Source organism: Melospiza melodia, chromosome 1 (genome assembly GCF_035770615.1).
Source record: "Melospiza melodia melodia isolate bMelMel2 chromosome 1, bMelMel2.pri, whole genome shotgun sequence".
Classification (NCBI taxonomy): Eukaryota; Metazoa; Chordata; class Aves; order Passeriformes; family Passerellidae; genus Melospiza; species Melospiza melodia.
The window spans coordinates 1,144,662-1,167,764 of NC_086194.1; the positions used below are offsets into that span (position 1 = coordinate 1,144,662).

The window sequence follows — 23,103 nt, forward strand, 5'->3', positions numbered from 1 at the left end:
ATCAAATTCCACCATCCCATTGGGAGATGCTCTGCCCAGGGGGAGGAGCCAAGAATTCCTAACTGGATATAATCTGGGGTCTGGAACACCCCAGCAGCATTTTCCACTGGACTCCCAGAGGAGCAGTTTCCTTCTCCACGGCATTCCCAGAGGAAGAGCAGGCTCATCTACACCACTGCTGGAAGAAAGAGTTTCTCAGAGGAAAACTCCAACCTTCTGCAGGATCCCTGCTCCGACAGAGCCACAGCTGGCACTGCAGGAGGGCTGCAGCCAACACCCTGACCTGACCCACAGGGAGCCAGGCTGCGTCCTGACTCTGTCAGTGCTTTTGTACCACTGCATTTTATTCTAATTTTCCTGTTACATAATCTGCTCTGACCCACACAGGACTACCAGCCCCACCTCTGGGCAAAGCAGGGGTTTTGACAGCTGACTGCAAAGCTCTACCCTAGGCAGGCTTGTGGCACATGGCTGAGATGGTCTATGAGGAGGGGGCTGTGGACGGTGGGTTTCTCCAGCACGCAGAAGGGCTTCTCCTGGAGGCAGAATGGCTTCTCCAGGAGGCAGAATCGCTTCTCCAGGAATCAGACGGGTTTCTCCAGGAAAAAGGAGTGTTTCTTCAGGAAGTAGGAGAGTTTCTCCAGGAAGTAGGAGAGTTTCTCCAGGAAGCAGGAGAGATTCTCCAGGAAGAAGGATGGTTTCTTCAGGAAGCAGGATGTTTTTTTCAGGAAGCAGGAGAGTTTTTTCAGGAAGAAGGAGAGTTTCTTGAGGAAATAGATGGGTTTCTCCAGGAATAAGGAGGCTTGCTTCAAGAAGTAGGTGGGTTTCTCCAGGAATAAGGGGGATTTCTTCAGGAAACAGGCGGGTTGGTTCAGGAATCAGGAGGGTTTCTCCAGGAATCAGGCGGGTTTCTCCAGGAAGCAGGAAGGTTTCTCTAGGAATCAGGTGAGTGTCTCCAGGAAGGAGAAGGGTTTGTCCAGTAAGCAGGAAGGTTTCTCCAGAAAGCAGTTGGGTTTCTCCAGGAAGAAGGAAGGTTTCTCCAGGAAGGAGAAGGGTTTCTCCAGGAAGTAGTTGGGTTTCTCGAGGAAACAGGAAGGTTTCTCCAGGAAGCATTTGGGTTTCTTTGGGAAGTAGGCATGTTTCTTCAGGAAGCAGTTGGGTTTCTTTGGGAAGCAGGCATGTTTCTTCAGGAAGAAATTGGGTTTCTCCAGGAAGCAGGAAGGTTTCTCCAGGAAGGAGAAGGGTTTCTCCAGGAAGTAGTTGGGTTTCTCCAGGAAACAGGAAGGTTTCTCCAGGAAGCAGTTGGGTTTCTTTGGGAAGTAGGCATGTTTCTTCAGGAAGCAGTTGGGTTTCTCCAGGAATCAGGCAGGTTTCTTTAGGAAGCAGGAAGGTTACTCCAGGAAGGAGAAGGGTTTTTACAGGAAGCAGGCATGTTTCTTCAGGAAGCAGTTGTTTTTCTCCAGAAATCAGGTAGTTTTCTTTGGGAAGCAGTTGCGTTTCTCCAGAAATCAGGAAGTTTTCTTTGGGAAGCAGTTTGGTTTCTCCAGAAATCAGGAAGTTTTCTTTGGGAAGCAGGCGTGTTTCTCCTCAGCTGCCCGGTGTGGGTGCGCCGGTGCCGCAGCAGGTACGCGTGGCGGGCAAAGCTCCTGCCGCACTCGCTGCAGATGAACCACGGCACCGCCGCGTCCTCGAGCTGGCCCTGGTGGTACAGCAGGAACCGCCTGAACTCATCCAGCTCCTGCCCTGCCAGGACTCTGTTACCGCTCCTGATTGTCACTGGATTTGGTGCTGGATTTTGGGGGCCCCCCGATGTTTCTGCCTGATCAGAGCGCTGGCGGTGAGGGGCTTGGGATGCTCCTGAGGATGATCCGTGGGTCATGGCACCACCATGGCCTGGAACAAGGAGATTCTAAACATTCCCTGTATGTGATGTGACAGAAAAATCTCCAAACAACAATTCCCGATTTGCTGCTTCTGGACAAAACCCTTAAGTTTTGGGTTAAAAAAAAAAAAAAAACAAAACCAAAAAAAACCACAAAAAAAACCACACACACACAAAAAAATACCACCAAAAAACAAAAAACAAAAAAACCAAACCAACAACAACAACAAAAAACAACCAAAAAAAACCAACCAAAAAAAAAAAAAACCAAAAAATCACCATCAAACCAAACAAAAAAACCCCCAAAACCCAAAACAAATAAACAGACAAACAAAAACAAAAAAGCCAAAAAACCAAAATCACTCCCCCCAAAACAAAAAACAACAACCTCCCCCCCAAAAAAAACCCCAAAAAAAAACCCCACAAAAAAAAACCCCCAAAAAACAACCCAAAAAAAAAAAAAACCCAAACAAAAAAACCCAAAAAAAACCCAAAAAACCCAACCCAAAACAAAAAAAAAACCCCACAAAACAAAACAAAAAAACCCCAAAAAACAAAAAAACAAACAAAAAAAATGCAAAAATGCAGCAGAGCTCAGCTGGAATCCCCCATCCCTCCAATCCTACTAATTTCAAGGTGCTACCAGACAATTCCCACAACACCACACACCTGTGCTGAGGATGGCAGGGATTTTTCTTTCCTCCAAATCTTGCGGATCCCTGACCCATGCCGCTCCTCCTTCTGGGATATGGCTTTTGGGAACAAGAGAGCCTGAACAAGGAACAGAAAAAACATGGCAATGATGGTCATCACTATTTCCCCCTGATGGTTTTCCAGCAAATCCCTGCATCACCCACTCTCTAAAGAGCATCTCTGTTATTCTAGGAAAAGATCCACTGGGGAGGGAGAAGCAGCAGCTGGCCCAGTGTCTAAAGGGGTGTCTGGGATGAACAGGATTTGTGCTCCAACTTTTATAAAATATTCCAGAAATTACACCCAGGAGGTTGGAGATTAAATGTTGAAAATTGGAAGGTCTTGGATTTGAGCCTTAACCCCCAGCCTGGTGCTGGATTTCATGGTTCAGTCCTGTCCCTAATTCCTCCTCGTGCAACGCCCCCAGTTTCCTCAGGTTCTTCCAGGAATCAATCCAAGGAATTACCTGAATGCTGAGGAGCCAGGAAGGGCTCACAGCTTCAGAATTAAAACATAAGTGACTTCAAGCAAACATACAGTTGGGCATTTAAAGCTAAATATTGAGATTTCTTCATTTTCCGGGCATCATTCAGGTTATTTCACTTCTGCATCATATGGTTCAATTCTCTTAAGCAAATCCCAAACCCAGACATGCATCAGGGTCTGGGGATGAGGAAAACACAACTTCACTGTAATTAATGAGGGTACAGGATTAATGATCCCATGTGTTGTTGGGACCCTGGATGCTGAGAATTTCAGATTTCTGTGCTGCCAGGCACTGACCCCCAAGAGAACACTGCACTGACCTGAGGCCGTGGAGAAGCTTCCAAAATGGAATGACAGAACTGGGATTGTGGGTGTGGAGTTTGGATAGAAGTGTGTGATATCACAGGGTGGGAAACTCAGAGTTTAAGGGTTCAGAATGTAGTGATATATATAAAGATAAGATAGAAGTTTTAGGGTGAAGACTAATCCTTCTTCTTCACCTTCTTCTCCATGGGTTTGGGTAGCATTGTGTAATTAGACAAAGTCCACGTTACAAGAAATGAGTGATTAATTATTAGGTCAAAAGTAAAAATAATTTAGGCATCATTTCTTAATTAGATTTTTTTTTTCTTAAAAGACCGTGTAGAGATAAACACGGGGCCATTTTATAACTTGTTAGTGAAATACTGTAGAACTTGACTTGTAAGACTGTAATACAGATAAGAAATAGTAAATATCTAAGTCCAAACAGAAACTATTGTCTCTGCACATTTAATTCCAACACTGACCAAGACAAAAAAATAAAAATCAACAGTGTGTCACTGCAGCTCCTGTATTCAAAACTTTTCCATTCCTTATTCCTTGTTTTTATTGGCAGCTGCATTCCCTGGGATCCTAAACTGTCCTTCAACCTTTTAAAGGAAAATTGTGGAGCTTTTTGTCTCTCACAAAGGTTCACAAGCTCTTAAAGATGAATTCTCTAAACATCCAGGGATGTGAGGAGTGACAAGAGCCAGGCCAGACCCAGTGTGTGTCCCTTTGGGGAGGGAAAACTGACCTTTTCCCAGTGTGATCAAAGGCCCAAATTTCTCCTTCAGCAATTGCTTGTAAAATTCATTCTGCCAATCCTGCAGACGTGGCCACTGAGGAAGCATCGCAGGGACCTAAAAAGCGAAACGCTCCACAGTCAGGGGAGCTGAGAATCCCTGAAAACCCTCTCATCCCAACAGTTTAAACACGTTGGAACCTCCCAGCTGCTCCCAGCGATGTCTGTGCTATGTGTAAGCAGCATATTAATGAAGGATTTTACATAAGAACCTTCTACTGTTAATCCAGAATGAGAGAAAAGGCTTTAAAGTGATGTGACTCAGCCAGAACAATGATTTGCTCCAATAACTGGGTCAGAAATTAGTCATAAAACCAGATATCTGCGGTCAGCATCCACACCCAGCCCCCTCAGGGAATGTGGTTCTTCCTTCAATGAAAAATAAAATAATTCAGTGTTTTAAATAAACCCTGAGGCTGTGCCTTGATCTGTCAGACTGGCTGGAAAAGCTCCTCCCTGGTCATGAAAGCTTATTATTAGGGAACAACAATATTATTATTACTAATTAAACCCTCCGAGGGATATTTTTGCAAGCTGCTTCCAAGGCTTTACACACAGATCTCCCTTTAACTGAATTCATTCCCACCACCCAGCCCCTCGATTACCCCACAGGGCTCAGAAATCCGGATCCTTTTTCGGGTTTTGCTGCTCATCGCGTCGCCAGGGCCAGCCTGGGGGGTGCCCACGAGCCAGGTGCCATCCAGGGCCAGGATGAACTTGCTGGGCACGGCCTCCTTCAGCAGGCGCCGCCGCTTGCGGGGTTTCACGGGGTGCGCCTCGAAGGAGCTCTCCTCGAAGTGCTCCGAGCACAGGCAGTGGTACTTGGAGGGGGTCTCCATGTCCCTCCCCATGTTCTGGAGCCACTGCCTCAGCAGGGCTTGGTTTTGGAGGGGGAAGGCGTAAAAACTGACCGAGCTGTTCTTGTAGGCGCCGCTGGTGCCGTTGCGGCAGTTCAGGGCCGCGCAGTAACCCATCCTCAGGGGCCAGGAGTGGGGGAACACCCCGAAAAACACCCCAAAAACACAGCAGGGAGAAAGCTCAGGGAGTTTCATCAACCTCAGTCCCAAAGAGGTCTACATTTCTCTGAAAACCCCATGGTTTTGGCAAAGAGGAGCTGAGGTGGCCGAGTGAAAGGCGGGGCTGAACTTCCCACAGGAGCTCCCCACGGAGAGGAGCCAGGTCTGTCCCAACTGCTTCAAATCGACGATCTGAGAAGGAAAAAAAGCTTTAAGATCAGCTTAATGCCCACTGAATATGCAGGTTTACATTTAATTAACCCTTGTGGTATGCACACAGAGTGAGCTTAGTTTATTTGTGATTTCACAGTGAGTTTTGTTCATTTGTGTATCCACAAGAGACACCGAGCTCCAAAGGTCATCCAGCACACACAGCACAGGGCTGAGAGACAAATAATTCCCAAAAACTGAAAGTTTGGGGTGTACCAAGAGCTCTCCCATCATATCAGAGGAGAGTCTCAGGGGTGTCAATCAGGGAGGAGATCTTTGGACAGGAACACTGAAAAAGGGGATAAACCATCCAGGGATGGTGCTGCACCCTGCTCCGAAGAAGAGGGGATCCCAAGGTTTGAGGATGCCCAGGGTTAAAAAGAATCAAGGATCAGAAGGTCCAAAAAAAGCTCACAGAGCCTGATTATTAAATTAAACACTCAGCGTGGAGATTGGTACTTCTGCCCTTATCTTCTGAGAGAATGTAATGAGAGAAATAAAAGAATAAAAGAAAAGAGGGAGATCAGATGACAGAGGGAAGGAAATCACCAATCCCGGCTCCAGCACTAATCCTGTCCCGAGGGCACATTCTCACAGGTAAATTTTCCCCGCCCTGGAATTAGGTTTCTCCTTTTATATGTAAATGAGCGAGGATGCACAGTCCCTTCTCCCAGAGCTTTCTGGAAAGGGCCTTTGGGGCTCTTGATCACCTCTCCTGGACCAGTCTCCGGCTGACACTCTGCGCCCCTTTCCCGACCCCATTCCTTTTCCCTCTGCCCTTATCTCCCTGGAGCAGAAGGGAAGCGGCCCCTGGAGGTGCAGCCCCACCTCCGTGTTCCTCATTTCTCCAACCACATCCTTTTTAAACTGCTGCTTACGGGACTGTGGGACACAGCAGCCCATCAGCTCCTTGGGGCCCAGGTGTCCCCAGGTCCCCAGCACGGGGAGGACAGGGACACTTTGGGGTGAGGCCAGAAGGGGCCACGGAGCTGCTGCAGGGCTGGAGCCAGGCTGGGAGAGCTGGGAATGTTCATCTGGAGAGGAGAAGGGAGAGCTCAGAGCCCCTGGCAGGGCCTGAAGGGGCTCCAGGAGAGCTGGAGAGGGACTGGGGACAAGGGATGGAGGGACAGGACACAGGGAATGGCTTTAGCTGAAGGAGAGGTGGGATATTGGGAAGGAGCTCCTGGCTGTGAGGGTGGGGAGGGCCTGACACAGGCTGTCCAGAGAGCTGTGGATGTTCCCTGGCAGTGTCCAAGCCAGGCTGGACGGGGCTTGGAGCAATCTCGGACAGTGGAAGGTGTCCCCGCTCATGGCACCGGATGAACTTCCAGGTCCCTTTTAACACCGCTCCAGGCCAGCCCGGCTTTCACCGCCTGCACATGCCCGGGCTGTCTGTGCCTCTCTCGCCGTCCCACAGCCGTGGGGGAGCGGGTAGCGGCGCTGCCATCGGGGGCCCGGGGCCCTCGGGAAGGCGCCGCAGGGCGAGGCCGGACACGACTCCGCACCCGGGGAGCGCCGCGGGACCCCCGCGCCGCCATCTTCCTCCCCTCAGCCGCGCCGAGCCGCAGCAGCCAATCACAGGAGGCGCCCGGCAGCAGCAGCCAATCGGAGCTCAGCACTGACCATTTCCCTCACGCCATTGGCCCGCGGTTCCGTCCAGCCCCCGGCGCGCTGTGGCCGCCACGAGGAGAGGGCGGGAGGGACGCTCATCCCCATTGGTCAGCGCGTGGGGGACAGCATGGCGCTGATTGGACGAGACGGGAAGGGAGGCGGAGATTGGGACGGCGTCCGCCCGTTGTCACGGCAACGGCAGCGCGGCGGAAACCGCGGGAGCCTCCGCCGAGCACCGGCCGCGGGTAAGCAGCGGAGCCCCGGGACTCCTCACCGAGCACCGGCCGCGGGTCGGGAGCGGAGCCCCGGCACTCCTCACCGAGCACCGGCCGTGGGTCGGGAGCGGAGCCCCGGGACTCCTCACCGAGCACCGGCCGTGGGTCGGGAGCGGAGCCCTGGCACTCCTCACCGAGCACCGGCCGTGGGTCGGGAGCGGAGCCCTGGCACTCCTCACCGAGCACCGGCCGCGGGTCGGGAGAGGAGCCCCGGCACTCCTCACCGAGCACCGGTGGGACGCGGGATTCGCCATCTCGTAACGCGGTCCCGGGCCAGGGCAGCAGAGGGACTCTCCCCCGCTCGGATCGCAGGCGGACGCCGGTCCCGGGCCCGCCTCTCCGCCCGTTTCATCCCAATGCAAAGATGCCTCGAAACCTGGGATTTGTGGAGTGGCAGCCGGTCAGTTCCTCCTCTGGCTTCAGCCTCGCTCCTCCCTTCCCCTCCCGCTGCAGAACGACCCGTGGCACTTGACAATTTTAATTAAAACCCCTGAAATTTCCAGCCAACGAATCAAACATCCGGACAAAACTCAAGCACAAATACGCACGCAAAAAAGCTCCTTGAAGGAAGTTTCCTTAAAGTTAAAGGAGCTCTGACCACAAACAGGCTCTTCCCTGACTCTGTTTCTCTATTTTCCCCCACGGTGCAGGTGACAAATCTAGAATCTTATTAATAAATCGTGTCCTTACAAGGCCACGACACAACCTGAACACGAGCAGAAGGGCTCGGAAGGAGGATGTTTAATGAGCAGTGCCGCGTCCCGCTCCAAGGCGAGGGAAATTCCTCAGGCGTGGAGATGCCCCGGGTCCAAAAGGAATGACAGAGGGTCCCGAAAGAGCGACCAAGTTTGATTAGTAAATGATCGACTTGGCATGGAAATTGCCATGAGTTAGCACCTGATCTTCTATTAGTAAATGAAAAAGGAAGGAGGGGCGAGGGGAGAGATGAGGGAACGTCACCAGTCCTGGCTCCAGCGCCGACCCGGGTGTCCAGGGTGTCCAGGGTGTGCAGGGTCCCGAGGGTGCTGTGGGGACACCTTCTTATGGGTAAATTTTCCCCGCCCCGGCATCAGGTTTCCCCCTTCCCATGCAAATGAGGGAGTGTGCGCAATCCGCTGCTGGACCGCTCTGGAATTGGGTCGGGGGCTTTGAGGGGCCGTGGTGATCTCGATGCTCCCCTGCAGATCTCCCTGCTCGCTTCCCCGCTGGCCTTGTCCCGCGTTTGTCGCGTCTCCGCGTCCCCAGGGGGAGCTGAACAGCACCGGCCCATGCGCCGTGCCCTCCTCTCCAACCACATCCCGTTCTACCCCGCTCCTTATCAGTGTTTAGGGCACAGCTTTAACTCCTTGGAGCCTTAGCTGCTACAAGTGCTCAGATTAGAACGGGATGGGAACTCGGGGTGATGCCGAGAACCGAGGTGAGGCCATTCCTTACCTCCTCCAGCACCCCCCGAACCTCCTGGAGTCGGGAAATGGCTGATGAAAAGCCATTTCAGAGCTCCATCAGAGCCAGGTTCATTTGCAAGAGCATCCCGGGCCCTGGGGAGGGAAACAATCCGGAGTCAGGCTGGGAACTGCCCGAGCTTTGCATAACAAAGGGCACAGCGAGGGACACAGCAGGAGCCGCTCATCCCGCATTTTGTTTAGGGGGTGAGGTGAGAAAAGCCCGGAGAGGGGGTGGGATTCCTTTGTTTGGGTCCCAGCATGGAGGCACCACCTTGAGCCGTTCCCCTGCCGTTGTAATCAAGGTTAAATTATTGCGAGGGTCCAGCTGGCCGAGGCTCTGCAATGGGAAATCTGGGATGGAGACGGTAAGGAAAGCTGGGTGAGATCAAGCACGCACCCATGGGCTCACAGGAGCCGGTCCCAGCTCAGGTAACGCTCAGCTGTGGCTCCACAGTGGCTCCTGGATGGGCATGCAGGGAAATTTCCTTAATAGCCACACATCCAGCTAGGGGAATCTTATCCATGCAGCCAGAATAATGGCCTGGATATTCGCATTCCAGCTGGTTCTTGTCAACAATTAATAAAATTTTTTAATAGACACGGGAGCACAATTTCCAGCATTAACACAGCAGCATGCTGGTGTAGGACCCGGAGGGCAAAGAGTTAAAATCCCTGGAGCAAATCCCCCTGTGCCAAACTCAGGGTAATTTATGGCTCCTGGGTGAGAAGCAGCAATCTGCCAACCTTAACCCCAAACGAATTCCAGAGGCTATAGGGCACTGACTCCACGCAGCACCTGCCCTCCTTGATTCAAAATTAAAGTACCACGATGGCAAATTCCTGATGTGGCAGGAATGGGAATTTCTGGAGCTGAGCTGGTCCCAGTAGGAGCTGTGTGTCCCAACACCGTGTGGGCAGTGCCCTGGGGTGCACCATCCCGGGCACCAAGGAGTTAAAGTGCTGCTGTGTCCCAAACCTGGGTAACAAGGGACAAATTGGAAGAGGACATGGCTGCGGAGGGGGACCCTCTGAAATTTTCAGCCCCTCTGATATTTCCAGTTTTGGGCTTGTCTTCCTCCTTTTCTTCCTTAACTCTTTCTGCAGTTGCTCAGTTTTCACTGACAGCAATAATTCAGCTCTTTCCCTCCCTTTCATTTCCTCTCTGGGCTATAATTTCTCTCTACCACGCTTTTCCCTACCTAAATTCTCAAATAATTCTCTTTGCCTGCATTTTGCTGAAGCAAGTAGAGCCCCAGGCTGGTCATTTTCCAGGCCCAGGTTTATCATTCTGGATTCTGTAGAAGGCCAGGAGATAAAGGGCTGTGTCTCAGCTGTGGAGCCAGCCAAGGACTGTTGTGTGAGACACTGAATGGGGAAGGATGGGATGTGGCTGGAAAAGAGGGGCACACGGAGCAGGGACAGCTTTTTTGGGACAAAAACCCTCGTTCTGGCTCCTGGAGATAAGCACAGCATGCACAGCACAGGGCAGGGAGTGCCCAACAAAGGCTGATCAATCAGGGGGGATCAAAACCACCACAGACCCCCTGATCCATTTCTAAGAGGATCCAGTCTCATGGGCTGTGTCTGCTGAATTGTTTGCATCAAAGTGAAAAAAGCAGCCCCAGGGTGTGGAAAATGTGGCTGTAAAAGGGTGACCCAGGGCTCACAGGGCACCTCTGGGATCCTGAACACAGCTGGAATGATGCTGGAGCCAGGACTGGTGATGTCCTTCCCTTTGTCTCTCTGATCTCCCTCTCTCTTTCCTCTTTTCTTTTACCTTTTTATTTCTCTTCTACCAGAAGGGCAAAATATACCAATTCCCATGCTGAGACTGGGATTTGCTGCTAGAACTTTTTGTGAGCTTTTCTGGACCCTTCTGACACCTGTCGTTCCTTTTTGACCATGGGCATGTACAAACCTTGAGAGTTTCTTTCCTCCTGGGAGTGGGGCAGAGCTGGGGGAGGAGGCTGCAGGAGCAGAGCTGCCCCTACCTCCACCCAGCAGATCCTGTTATCAGTGCTTGGGACACAGCAGCTCATTAACTCTGTGTTTCCCAGCTTTCTGCAGCATCTCCACGGTCTGCTTGCAAAGGATTTGGGAAACTGAACAAACAGAGAAGTCTGTGAACGATGTGGCAGAAGAAATGCAAGACAACTTTTAAAGGCTGTGCAGAATTAAAACCATATTCCAGGCTCCCTGGCCAACTTACAACTCCCAGGAAGGATCTCAGCCTTCAGGAATTCTCCCTTGGGGCTCAGCATCGAGGAGCCCCAGGATGTGAGTGGGAATGAGCTGCCTCCCTGGCTCTGCAGCCTTCTCTCTGTTTGCCACAGAAGAAAGAGGCTTCCTCCTACAGCCACAGGGGTAACACTTCCTTTCCCAAAGCACCTCACCCAAGTGTGTGTTTCCTGACAGGGCTTCACTCCTTAGTGGACAATCAATACCTTTAACTCACTTGTTCCCAGCCCAGGCACTCGTTAGTGGACAATCAATATCTTTAACTCACTCGTTGCCAGCCCAGCCCAAGGACTCCGGATTCCTGGGATAACATTTTGGATACATTTTGGATCATTTCTCTCTATTCAGACAACTCTCCTTTGTAACACACATCGCAAATTGTTCCATGTCAAGGTGGTTTCTCTCCCACACAGCCAGCAGTCCCTCCGAACTGCACCTCCCCAAACCCACAGGCACTGGTGAATGCTGTCTAACACAAAACAACCCCCAGCCAGCTCCCTTTTCCCGGGAGAGGCTCGGGATGGCTGCAGCACAGCCTCCTCCTGCCGTCAGGGTGTGTCACAGCGCTGGGGGTGCTGCCCTGGGGATGTCCTATATGGAATGCATCACGGAGCCCCTGATGTTCCCGCAGGGCCAGCTGACCAGCGGCACGTGGGTGTCCTGCATGTGACCCTCCTGGTGCTTCAGCAGGCTCCTCTTGAGCACAAACCTCTTGCTGCAGAGGGGACACTGGAAAAGCCTCTCCCCCGTGTGCCGGCGCTGGTGGTTCAGCAGGTAATCCTTCCTCCTGTAGGTTTTGTCACACTTGGAGCACTTGTAGGGCCTCTCTCCGGTGTGACTCGTCTGGTGCCTCACCAGCCACGAGTGGCACACAAAGTTTTTCCCGCAGTCGCTGCAAATGTAGGATTTGCCCCGGGCCTGGCTCTGCTGCTGGGCTGGGCTGCCCCGGGCCAGGGGCGGCTCCCAGCAGGGGCTGGACCCCGAGGTGTCCGTGGGGAAGCTCTCCTCGTTTTCAGCAGCCTCCTCTGTGCCCAGGCTGGCCCTGCCCGGGCCTGGGGGAGTCTCTCTGCACTCAGAGTGGGATCCTGGCCCCTCACAGGGCAGGGGAGCAGCTCCAGGGCCCATTCCCTTCTCTCCAAGGTTCATTCCCCTCTCTCCAAGGTTCATTCCCTTCTCTGCCAGGCCCACTCCCATCTCTCCTGGGTGTGGGTGCAGCAGAGGGAACATCCTCTCATATGTGGGGCCTGGAAATATCTCCCCTTCTCCCTGCAGGTCCTGCTGTGGGCAGCTTCTCTCACACCTGTACATACAGGGCCTCTTCTCCAGGCTCTTTTCCTGAGCACTAAAGAAATCGTACTGAGCATCACCTCCAAGGCTGTTCCCATTCCCTGTGGGGGCTGTTTCCATCATTTCTGAATTCCACTGACTGTCCCATGTCACTCCATGGCTGGGATCTTTGGGGAACACTTCTCCCGGCCTTCCCGGTACCTCTAAGTCACAGGTCTTGCTCTCCAAGGAATTTGCTGGATGGTCCCTCTTCAAACTTTCATCTGAAACAGAGATTTCAGAGATTTTTAATTCAGGAGTCCCCTTAGGAATGTCCCTCCCAGCCCAAAGCCACATCTTTAATAATGAGGGAGGAACAAAGTACCAGCATCCACTGAAACAAAAATTCTATTTTAAGAAGGACTTTTTTCAACTGTATTTTTAAAAATCTACATAAAAAAATGACTGCTGCAGTTTCAGATTCAGCCTCTCAGACAGATAACAGAGCAGACACTGTCCCACCTCAGCGTTCCCAGCTGCTCTCCAGACACTCTCCTGAGCATCTCCAGGAGCAGGGTCCAAGCAGGGCCCTGAGCTGGCTCAGCAAATCACAGAACTATGGGATCCCCTGAGCTGGGAGACACCCACAAGGATGGAGCCCAACCCCTGGCCATGCATGGACACCCCAACAATCCCACCCCGTGCCTGAGAGTGTTTCCAAATGCTCCCTGAGCTCTGGCAGCCTTGGGGCTGTGCCCATTCCTTGGGGAGCCTGTTCAGTGCCCAACCATTCCCTTGGGGAAGAACCTTTTCCTGATATCCAACCTAAACCTCCTCTCCTGGGCTTATCAGAAGCACTCTCTGCTCCCAGGAACTTGTGCTGTCTAACAAGCACCTGTTTTTTGGTGAACAGCCTCAGAACCTATCTGTCTTGCCTGAATAACAACCCAAGTGGAGTAACATTTTTGTTATGGAACTTTCAAAGAAAGTCACTGACTCAAATTGCAGCCAGGATGGAAAATCACTGATTAAAGCCCACTCTCCTGCAACCCTATAAACTGAGGTACAAAGTGAGACCCACAGAGCTCCCAATTCCCAGAAAATCAAGGAATGTGTGTCCCAAACACTGATAACTGGATGGCCATGGAGCCATGAGAAAGAACAAGATGTGCTGGAGAAGGGGGTGCCATTTGCAGACAGGGCAGCAATTTCTGGGACAAACACCCTTGCTGTAGCTCCTGGAGACAAGCACAACACAGAGCAAAGGCAGGAATGAGGTCAGGAAGTGGGAATGGATTACAGGGGGGGGGATCAAGACCACCAAAAATCCCCAAAGCCTCCAAACCATTTCCAGAAATGCCTGGAAGAACTGACAGCATGGGAAGTGAGAAACTTGTCCTCAGGGCAGGGAACTCTGGCCATGAAAAGGAGTGAGGGTGCCATCCCTCCCCTCATCCACATTGCTGACAAAGACATCAAACACAGTGGCCCCAGCATGTCCCCAGCCCTGGGGACACCACTGGCCACCAGCAGATGTCCCTCCCTTGCCCAGCACTGTGGGCCCAGCCCTAAGCCAGGTATTTATCCAGATAAAAGCAGCACAAACTCGATCCATGCAGCTCTGGGCCTGCCTCTACACAAGCCCAAGCCAGTGCCTCTGACAGCTTTTGGCTGGCTCAAGAGGGAAGGAACCTCTTCAGCTGACAGAACCCAAAATTTCCGTGACCAAATATTAACCAGCAAACTGAGGTTTGTCCCAGTTCTCTCATGGTTACATTGTGAGGTTGTGACATTTCATACAGTATTAAAAAATACTCGAAACTGGATTTACTGTCCCCAGAATCCCAGCTGAAATCCATTACTGACCTGTGCTTGGATCTGCAGAGATTTCCTCTTTCTGCAAGTCCTGTTGTTCAGAGCAGGGTGGCTCCTCTTGTTTAATCCACGATGAAACACCCCTTGCATAAGTCTGAAATCCTGTTTGTTGGGGAGAATTTACACAACTGAGAAACACCAGGGGAAGGCACAAAGCCTGGACAATTTGGGAACGCACAAAGGTAACAAAGCAGCAGGGAAAGCACGACAGGAAGAGCCAATAAGGGGCAATTCCTGCAGTGGAGTTTTTGGCAGATCCTCACCTGTGGCAGGATCTCTCTGGAGGTGCTCACCCTCTGTGCCTGGCAGCTCCCTGGCATCCACCTCGCTGCCCTTCCTGGTCTGACTGGATGCCTCAGGCTCGTAAAATCCTCGCTCTGCTGAGGGAAGAAGTCCAGGAGAAGTGTATCATACCTGCCTAAACTCAGGATTTCACAAGGCTGAAACACTGCTCTGGTAAGTACAATTCTAGTGGAGCCAACAGGCAGCACCACTACCTTTGTAAAGAGTGAGGAAAATCTGCAAAGCAGAGCAGCTGATTTGTAAAACAAAGAGGTTCCAAGTGAGGGGGCAAAGAACAGGGCCCTGGGCTCTGCAGCCTTCCAGAGGAGTCTGTGTGCTCCTCCTTACCCAAAAAAGCCCCAAAAGGGAAAGGAGGAGGGAAAAAGCAACCTGAAGGAATTTAGGAAGAGCCACACTTGGATAAAAACCAACCATGCAGCCACAAACTCCAAAATGCCCGTGAGAAGGGAATGGGGCAACACCAGCCCTCACCTGGGGGATCTGCTGACAAGTCTGCTCAGAACTTCTTAAAGATTTGGAATACATGAGCAGAGGTGGAGAATTTAATCACACAACCTGGAATTTAATCCCTCTGTTTCATTTTCCCTCTGAGGTATGCAGTTACTCACCTGGGCAGGGCTCTCCAGGAGCTTTTGCAGCCTCCTCCTTCCGATCTGCAGTGCACAACCCTTCCTCTTGCTTAATCTGGATTATGCTGTCCTCTGTTAACAGGAACCAGTGTTATTTTAACACCATACAAAATTAATTCCAATTGTCAGCCCAGCCCAGGCAGATCTGCTCTGTTCTAGCTCACATTCCAGTTCTAGTTCCTGCTGACCAAGGCCTCTTGAACAGACCTGAAATGTTGGTTACAAAACCCTCAGCAGATGTTTGAACCTGAGAAATGCACAGAATTTTCATACAAGTGGAAACACGTTCTCCATGGCCCCAGGAGAGGCCAGAGCCACTTGAATTCTTGTCCTTGAGTTTCGTTTCTCTCTTGGTGCTGCCAGAGTTCTGTTGTTTTCTTTTCAATCCCTCTCAGTCACACACCACTTCTCACTCATCAGAGAAACACTCATGAGAACAGAGTTCTTAAAGAAATTCATTCAAGTAATGAGAAAAGAAAAAAGAAGTCTGTAGAGTAAATAAAGAAAAGCAGATGGGCTGGTGCTCTGCACCCTTACAGTGCAGACCTGGCCCAGGAACTGGAGGATTTCCCAGGAGAGAGAGAAGAAGGATGTGATGGAAGGTCCTGGAAAGGCTGGTGGGGATGGAATGCCTGACAGCAGCAGCTGGAAGACCAAACTCAGCACAGCAAGTGCCTTGGGGAGATGTTGGTCATAGAATTGTGAAATTGTTGAGGTTGGGAAAGCCCTTTAAGGTCACCGAGTCCAACCATTCCCCCACCACTGCCAAGGCCACCCCTGACCATGTCCCCAAGTGCCACATCCACAGGGATTTTAAATCCCTCCAGCAATGGGGACTCCAGCACTGCCCTGGGCAGCTGGGCCAGGGCTGGACAGACTTTTTGGGGAAGGAATTTTCCCAATATCCACCCTGAGCCTCCCCTGGCCCAGCCTGAGGCCGTTCCCTCTCCTCCTGTCCCTGTTCCCTGGAGCAGAGCCAACACACCCAGCTGTCCCCTCCTGTCAGGAGCTGTGCAGAGCCACAAGGTCCCCTCTGAGCCCCCTTTTCTGCAGGCCAAAACACCACCCACACCCCAGATGTCCCCAGATCCTGGCAGGTGCTCCCACATCCCTCTCCCACCATTGCCCTGACAGCACTCACCGGAGCCGGTCTCTGTGGGATTCCCTCTCACATCCCGCTCCTGGCACCTCCGGGCCCCTGGCCGGTTCCCGCCCTCCGCCGGGGCCTGGGCCTTGTGTCCAGCGGTGTCCGGCTCTGCGGGGAATGGCGGCTGAGGGGCGGCTGGAGGCACCATGGGGCTCCTTCACTGCCCACCGTGACCCCGGCCACCCTTGTTCACAGCACTCCATGAGGGAACAGGGTCCCCCTCAGAGCCGTGAGGGATCAGGGTTCACCCAGAGCCATGTGGGACTGGGGTTCTACCCAGAGCCATGAGGGAACAGGGTCCCCCTCAGAGCTGTGAGGGATCAGGGTTCACCCAGAGCCATGAGGGAACAGGATCCTCAGAGCTGTGAGGGATTGGGGTTCAGCCCAGAACCATGAGGGAACAGGATCCCCCTCAGAGCCTTGAGGGATTTGGGTCAACTCGGAGTCATGAGGGAACAGGATCCCCCCCCTCAGAGTTGTGAGGGACTGGGGTCCACCCAGAGCCATGAGGGGACAGAGTGCTCAGAGCCATGAGGGATCAGGATTCATCCAAAGCCATGAGGGAACAGGATCCTCAGAGCTGTGAGGGATTGGGATTCATCCCAGAGCCATGAAGGAACAGGGTCCACCTGGAGCCATGAGGGAACAGGGTCCCCCTCAAAGCTGTGAGGGATCGGGGTCCACCCAGAGCCATGAGGGAACAGGATCCCTCTCACAGCCATGAGGGAACAGGATCCCCCTCACAGCCATGAGGGATTGAGGTTCACCCAGAGCCATGAGGGAACAGGATCCCTCTCACAGCCATGAGGGAACAGGATCCCCCTCACAGCTGTGAGGGATTGGGGTTCACCCAGAGCCATGAGGGAACAGAATCCTCCCTCAGAGCCGTGATGGATTGGGGTCCACTCGGAGTCATGAGGGAACAGGATGCTCAGAGAAGTGAGGGATTGGCATCCCACCCGGAGCCATGATGGAACAGGATCCTCTCTGATCCATGAGGGCCAATTTCCTTAGAGCAGTGAGGGATCGGGGCTCCACCCAGAGCCATGACAGAACAAGGTCCTCAGAGCCATGAGGGGTAAGGGGCCCACTTAGAGCTGTGAGATATCAGGGTCCCATCCAAGCTGTGAGGGGCTTGGGGATCCTCTCAGAGCTATGAAGGATTGAGGATCCTCTCAGAGCCATGAGGGAACAGGGTCTCCTCACAGCAGTGAACTGTCCCTTTCTCTGTCACTTCACATTTTGTCTTGAATTCAGGACTCTATTTTGCAATTCAAACAACACAAATCCAAAAATAGCTCAGAGATTTGCTACAAATACATGTATTTGTCTCTGAAATTCAGGAGAGCTGGGCTGGAACAGAGAAACTGACTGACTGTAAAATATTGCATCATCTCTGATATCAAAGGCAGCTTCAAAAAGTGATGAAACACGGAGCATGTACAATACAGAAACAGCCCAGAAAGGGCACCTCAGATTGTTTGTAGAATAATCCAGAAGTGCTTCTGAGATCATCCCAAACAGAACTCAGGATATTCTGGTCACAAGGGAATCACAAATGTCCCTCCACTGCTTCAAAGGGCCACAACTTTCCCTCTTTATCCCAGAATACCTCCTGCTCATATGGAATCCTGGAATGGTTTGGGTGGGACCTTAAAGCTCATCCAGTGCCACTCCCTGCCATGGGCAGGGACACCTTCCACTGTCCCAGGCTGCTCCAAACCCTGTCCAACTTTTCCTTGGGCACTGCCAGGGATCCAGGGGCAGCTTCTCTGGGCACCCTGTGCCAGGGCCTGCCCACCCTCAGCCAGGACTTCCTTCCCAATAACCCACCTAACCCAGCCCTCTGCCAGCAGGAAGTCTTTGCCTCAATATTATCCTGCAATTTAGGGCACAAATAATATTTTTTAAAATTAAGGTATAAAATGTTTTAATCCAAGTTCAAACTGGACCCAAACACAGAATGCAATTTTCCCTCTTTCTGTACTAAACCAAAATTTTAGGGAGAGTTCTAAACTCATTTGTTCCTGAGTGAGGTCTGACTGAGCAGATTGTGACTGGAAGTTGGTTTCTGTCTCCAACAATTAAATCCACAGGAGATGAAATGTAACAGGAACCCCAACAGTTCCATTGTCATGACACCATCGAGTCAAGAGGTTTGATGTTTCCATGTCATTTTAATGTGAGATGAACTGTTGATTTCACAGATTTCCTTGGGAGGGAAAAACTCCATTCAAATCATCTGACAGTCCACAGAACCCATGGATTCTTGGATAAGAGCAAGCTAAAAATGCTCTTCACAACTGAACATTTTGACTGAAAGCCCAAATTTTATGCTGAACCAGAAAGCACAAACTTCTCCATGGGAAACTGATTTCTGTGTGACCTAAACAATAATGAGGTCATTATTATTTAGGTGTTTTGATTTGTTAGTTCTGTTTATTTTCAAGTTCTCTCCTCTCCACCCTCCATATTTGGGTCTCAATTTCTCTATAAATTGCAATATTCTACCACTCTTGTGACAGCACTCACAGGGACTCTGGAGGGCAACAACCCCCCTGAACTCATGCTCCAGGACAAACAGCTGCCGTCAAACACAAGTGAAATTCACCAAGAAATAAAAAAAAGAAAAACCAAACTTAAAACAAATGAAACATTTTTTCTCTCCCTGGACTAAACCCATCACGACCACAACACTGAAAATGTTTTGCTGGCTGCAAATCTGGGTGAGAATTGTATTGTGAGCTTATTTACACCCTATTTTTAGACATTTTTACACTAGGCCTGTTTGGATCTTGGATACACACATGGAGAACCATTCTCCTGCTCAGGTTCCACCACAGTATTGAAAAACAATTAAGAACAATTGAACACCATTGGGTTTTTCTGATTTGAGGTCAACTTCTGTCTCTCCATCCATAAGGTACAATACTACAAACTACCATTTACAGCTGGTAAAATTATGTGAAAAATAAAAAAAAAGATTGAAAGAAAGCATTTAGAACTTCACAGGCTTAATGCTATTTTTATTAAGAATCAAGTCTTTACTGCTGCAAATTTAATCACCATTTTTCAAATAGACAGAAACAAGCTCCCTGCCTTGAATTGTTCTCAACTTAATGATTCCTCGTATTCCAAAGGATTCATTCTAGGTATGCCAGAATCCTCACGTGCAGTTCCTCATTCTCCCAGCTCTTTCACCTTCCCAAAAATAAAACTCTCCCAGGCTTCCTGCCCACTCCCCACCTCAGCATGGCTCCTTCTGTTTCCCAGTGCCTCCCCTCAGCCCCCACATCCCAGCACACTGTCCCACAGCAGGAATGTCAGGGATTCCCACGCCCCCAGCAGCACAGGGCGCTGTGGGATCGCTCACAACTCACCCACACCAAGCTCAGAGAACTCCACACCCTCCACGGCTCCCTTCTCCTTTGCATGTGGCTCTTCCTCCTCTTCCTGCTTCACGGTGACAGCAAAGCTCTGCTCTGGAATGCTGCTGTCTGCTGAGGAAAAGAGGAAACTCCTTTACTGGGAAAGAGGAGACTCCTTTACTGGTTATCACAGCCCCACTGGACTCCTCCCTTGCTGCTCCAGAAGTTTGTGCCCACTCACCCACTCTGCTGCTACACATAACCTTCAGCACCTTCCATTCCTGCTCCTGGGAGCTCTGCTCTGCCCTGCAGGGAAGGGGTTCCCCCTGTTCCCCCAGTTCCAGAGGGTTCTCCACACCCTCGAGGCCAGGCCCTTCCACAACACTCACCATGGCCAGGTTCAGCCAGCCTTGCTCTTCCCTCCTGGTTTTCCTGCGCTTCTCTGCTGTCCCAGCTGCTCACGTTGAGTTCAAACAGCAGAGCCTCTGCCAATGCCAGAAATCATGGAATCAGATCACAGAACCCCAGGAGGGTCTGGGTTAAACCTGTCCCACCCTCTGCCACGGACAGGAACACCTTCCCTTATTCCAGATTGCTCCAAGCCCTGTCCAACCTGGCCTTGGACTCTTCCAGGGATCCAGGGGCAGCCACAGGGCAATCTGTGCCAGGGCCTCACCATCCTCACAGCCAAGAAGTGAGGATATGACGCAAGTCTTCCTTGTAATCCTTAAAATCAAACCTGTTACACTTTTTTATCACTCTCTGTTACTTCCCCAGAACCTGCTCCTTTTGAGATCCAGAAGTTCCCTCAGAGCAAACCAGGACAACCACTTTGTGCCAGCCTCTGTGTGGTGACAGCACCACACGACCCTCACCCTCAGGATTAAAGCTTTGATTCATCCCTGGCCTGCACCTGGTTCTGCTGGGATCTCTCCAGGAGGTGCCTCCTCCTCACTGCAGGGCGCTTCTCCTCCCTGGAGCCGGGACAGGAGGGCAGGTTCGGAGATGACATCGTCTGACAGGGAACAGAGAAAGGAATGAATGTTTCTGTGCTGTACCCACAGGGAGGAACACACCCAAAACCAGCTCCAGCAGCTACAACGCACGGCTGGGCAGCACAGAGAGTCCTCAAACACAGGCAGCGGGCTCACTGTGTTCCCACAAATCTGCTTCCCACGTCTGGGAAAGATTCCCTAACCAGAAAGTGCTGATAAGCGACGCAACAGCAACACTCACCCAGCAGGACCAGGGCTTCTCTCTTCCCTGTCAGCACCTTTCCATACAGCTCCCTCTGCCACTCCTCCAGGTTCTCCCATTCCTGAGTGGAAAAGCCGGTGGCATCGTTTTCCAACGCCACAGCCGGGGCCTGCAATCCCAAAAGTGACACTCAGCACAGCTCCTGGAACACAGGGAATCCTACTCCCTACTTATCCCTGCTACCAGGTGTCAGGGAAAGAAAATTCCTGCCTCGGGGCATCCTCTGGACACTGAGAGTAACACTTTGGAGCTTTGCTAAACTTAGCGAGATGAACTGTGTATTCCACGATATTCTTACTTCCCCCTGGAGCCTGATCCCAATGGGGACCTCAAAGTGGGGAAGAACTTCCCGCTGTTGGTAAAAACGTGACAGCCCATCCTTTTGTAGGGAAAACCAGCTGAATCTAACAATACACAGGAGAATCACTTCCTGCTTCGTGCCTTGGCACGACAGGGGACAGAAGAAATCTCGGCAGAGATCGTGGAATGATTTCCATGGCGGAAAGCTGAGGTGAGGAGCAGAGGAACCTCCGCGCTGTCCCTGTCCCCCCCAGGCCCCTTAAAGACCCATCCGATACCTTGGGGGCCTCCAGCCCGGGGGGCAGCCGCAGGATCCAGAGATTCCTGTTCTTCAGCAGGTTCTCCATGTTCTCCAGGCGCTTCTGGAGCCGCCCGTACTCCTGGACGAGGGTGCCCAGCGCCGCGCACTTGCTCTCCAGCTGGTTCCCGAACTCCCCGACCATTTTCTCGCAGTCCTGGTGCTTCTTCTCGCTGTTCCCGGCGCGGTGCTCCAGGCTGAAGAGTCGGGACGCGTGTGCGGCCACGCTGCGCTCCAGCGCCTGCACGGCCGCCACCACGGTCCACAGCGAGATGGTGCTGCCGGCCGCCAGCTCCATCGCCGCACCGGGAACGGCGGAGCGCAGGGACGGGCTGCGCCGCCGGGGCTGCCCAAGGCACACGGCGGCCCGGGAGAGCCTCGCCTCGGCCGCCGCACACCGGGGCCGGCCCGCTCCTTCCCGGGCCTCCGCACCGGAGCCGGAGCTCTCCGCTCCGCTCGGACCGGCCCTCGCCCGCCGCCGCTGCTGCGCTGCCCCGCCGCCGCCTTTCCTTCCCTTGCCGCCAAGAAGCGCCGCTTCCTCTTCCTCCTCCGCTTCCGCCGCCGCCACAGCGGCCCCCGCCGGCCGGCAGCCCCCGCAGTGATTGACAGCTGTCAGTCACCGGCAAGGGGCCGATGCTGATCGCTGTGGCAGGAAACCCTCCCGGGGTTCCACCGCAGCGGCGCTTCCCCGCAGGACACAATCCCGGAATTCCTGAATGGAAGGGACCACAGTGGGTCACTGGTGGCACCTCCCTGCTCCAGCAGGGCCATCCCAGAGCACAGGGCTCAGGATTACAACCTGACAGGTCTGGGATATCCCCGGTGAGGGAGATCCCACAGCCTCTCTGCTCTGTGCTCAGGGCTGGGCACTGCCCAGGGCAGAAGTTCTGCCTCCTGTGCCGGGAGAATTCCTGGGATCAGTCCCTGCCCGTGGCCCTGGTGTCACAGCTGGGTCCCCGGAGCAGAGCCTGGCCCTGCTCTGCCCCTCCTTGCACCCAGGGACAGCCAGGGACACTCAGGGACACCCAGGGCTGAGGGCCCCTCTCACTGGGGCTCCTCTCCAGGCTGAGCAGCCCCAGCTCCCTCAGCCTTTCCTGGGCACAGAGATGCTCCAGGCCCTTGCTCAGCTCCAGCAGCTCCTGTCCCTGCTGTGCTGAGGAGCCAGAGCTGGACACAGCACCCAGAGGTACCTCTAGAGCTGAGCACAGGGGGCAGGATTGTCCCCGACCTGCTGGGAATGCTCTTCCCAATGCACCCGGGATCCCATCGGCCCCTTTTCCCCAGCACACTCTGTTGGCTCAGGGACAGCTCATTGTCACCCAGGACCCCAGCTCCTTCCCCTTCCATCTATCCATCCAACCCCCAGCCTGTGCAGGTACCTGGGGTTGTTCCTCCCCAGCCGCAGCACCTACACTTGCCCTTGTTGAATTCTAGAAATTTCCTCTCTGCCCATCACTCCAACGTGCCGAGGTCCCTCTGAGGGGCCACACAGCCCTCGGGGAGCTCAGCCACTCCTCCCAGCTTTGAGCCCTCAGCGACCCCTTCACCCAGGCCAGCGATGAAGCAGGCAAACAACAGCGAGCCCAGCAGACCCCGTCCTGCAGCCACACCCCGTGCCATCGCCCCCGACCCTCCGGGAGCTGCCACTCAGCCGCTTCCCAACCCATCCCACCGCCCATCCATCCATCCATGCATCCAA

General features: G+C 52.7%; 1 protein-coding gene across 3 annotated transcripts; it reads right to left on the reverse strand.

Moving 5' to 3' along the window:
- Positions 1 to 11,149: 11,149 nt before the first annotated feature.
- On the reverse strand, positions 11,150 to 21,740 carry LOC134422178 (zinc finger protein 282-like). 3 transcript variants are annotated; one of them, XM_063164297.1, is made up of 10 exons: positions 21,385 to 21,740; positions 20,786 to 20,915; positions 20,463 to 20,564; positions 19,939 to 20,034; positions 19,562 to 19,681; positions 16,176 to 16,289; positions 15,014 to 15,106; positions 14,366 to 14,479; positions 14,094 to 14,204; positions 11,150 to 12,511 (listed from the first exon to the last, which is right to left on the reverse strand). In XM_063164297.1, exons 1-10 carry the CDS (start codon positions 21,700 to 21,702, stop codon positions 11,553 to 11,555), a joined length of 2,157 nt encoding a protein of 718 aa, XP_063020367.1. In that variant the 5' UTR covers positions 21,703 to 21,740; the 3' UTR covers positions 11,150 to 11,552. The 3 variants fall into 3 exon arrangements, with proteins under 3 accessions (XP_063020367.1, XP_063020219.1, XP_063020304.1); XM_063164149.1 differs by having other exon boundaries at positions 14,366 to 14,482; positions 21,385 to 21,739; XM_063164234.1 differs by having other exon boundaries at positions 14,366 to 14,482; positions 19,562 to 19,678; positions 21,385 to 21,737.
- Positions 21,741 to 23,103: the final 1,363 nt, after the last annotated feature.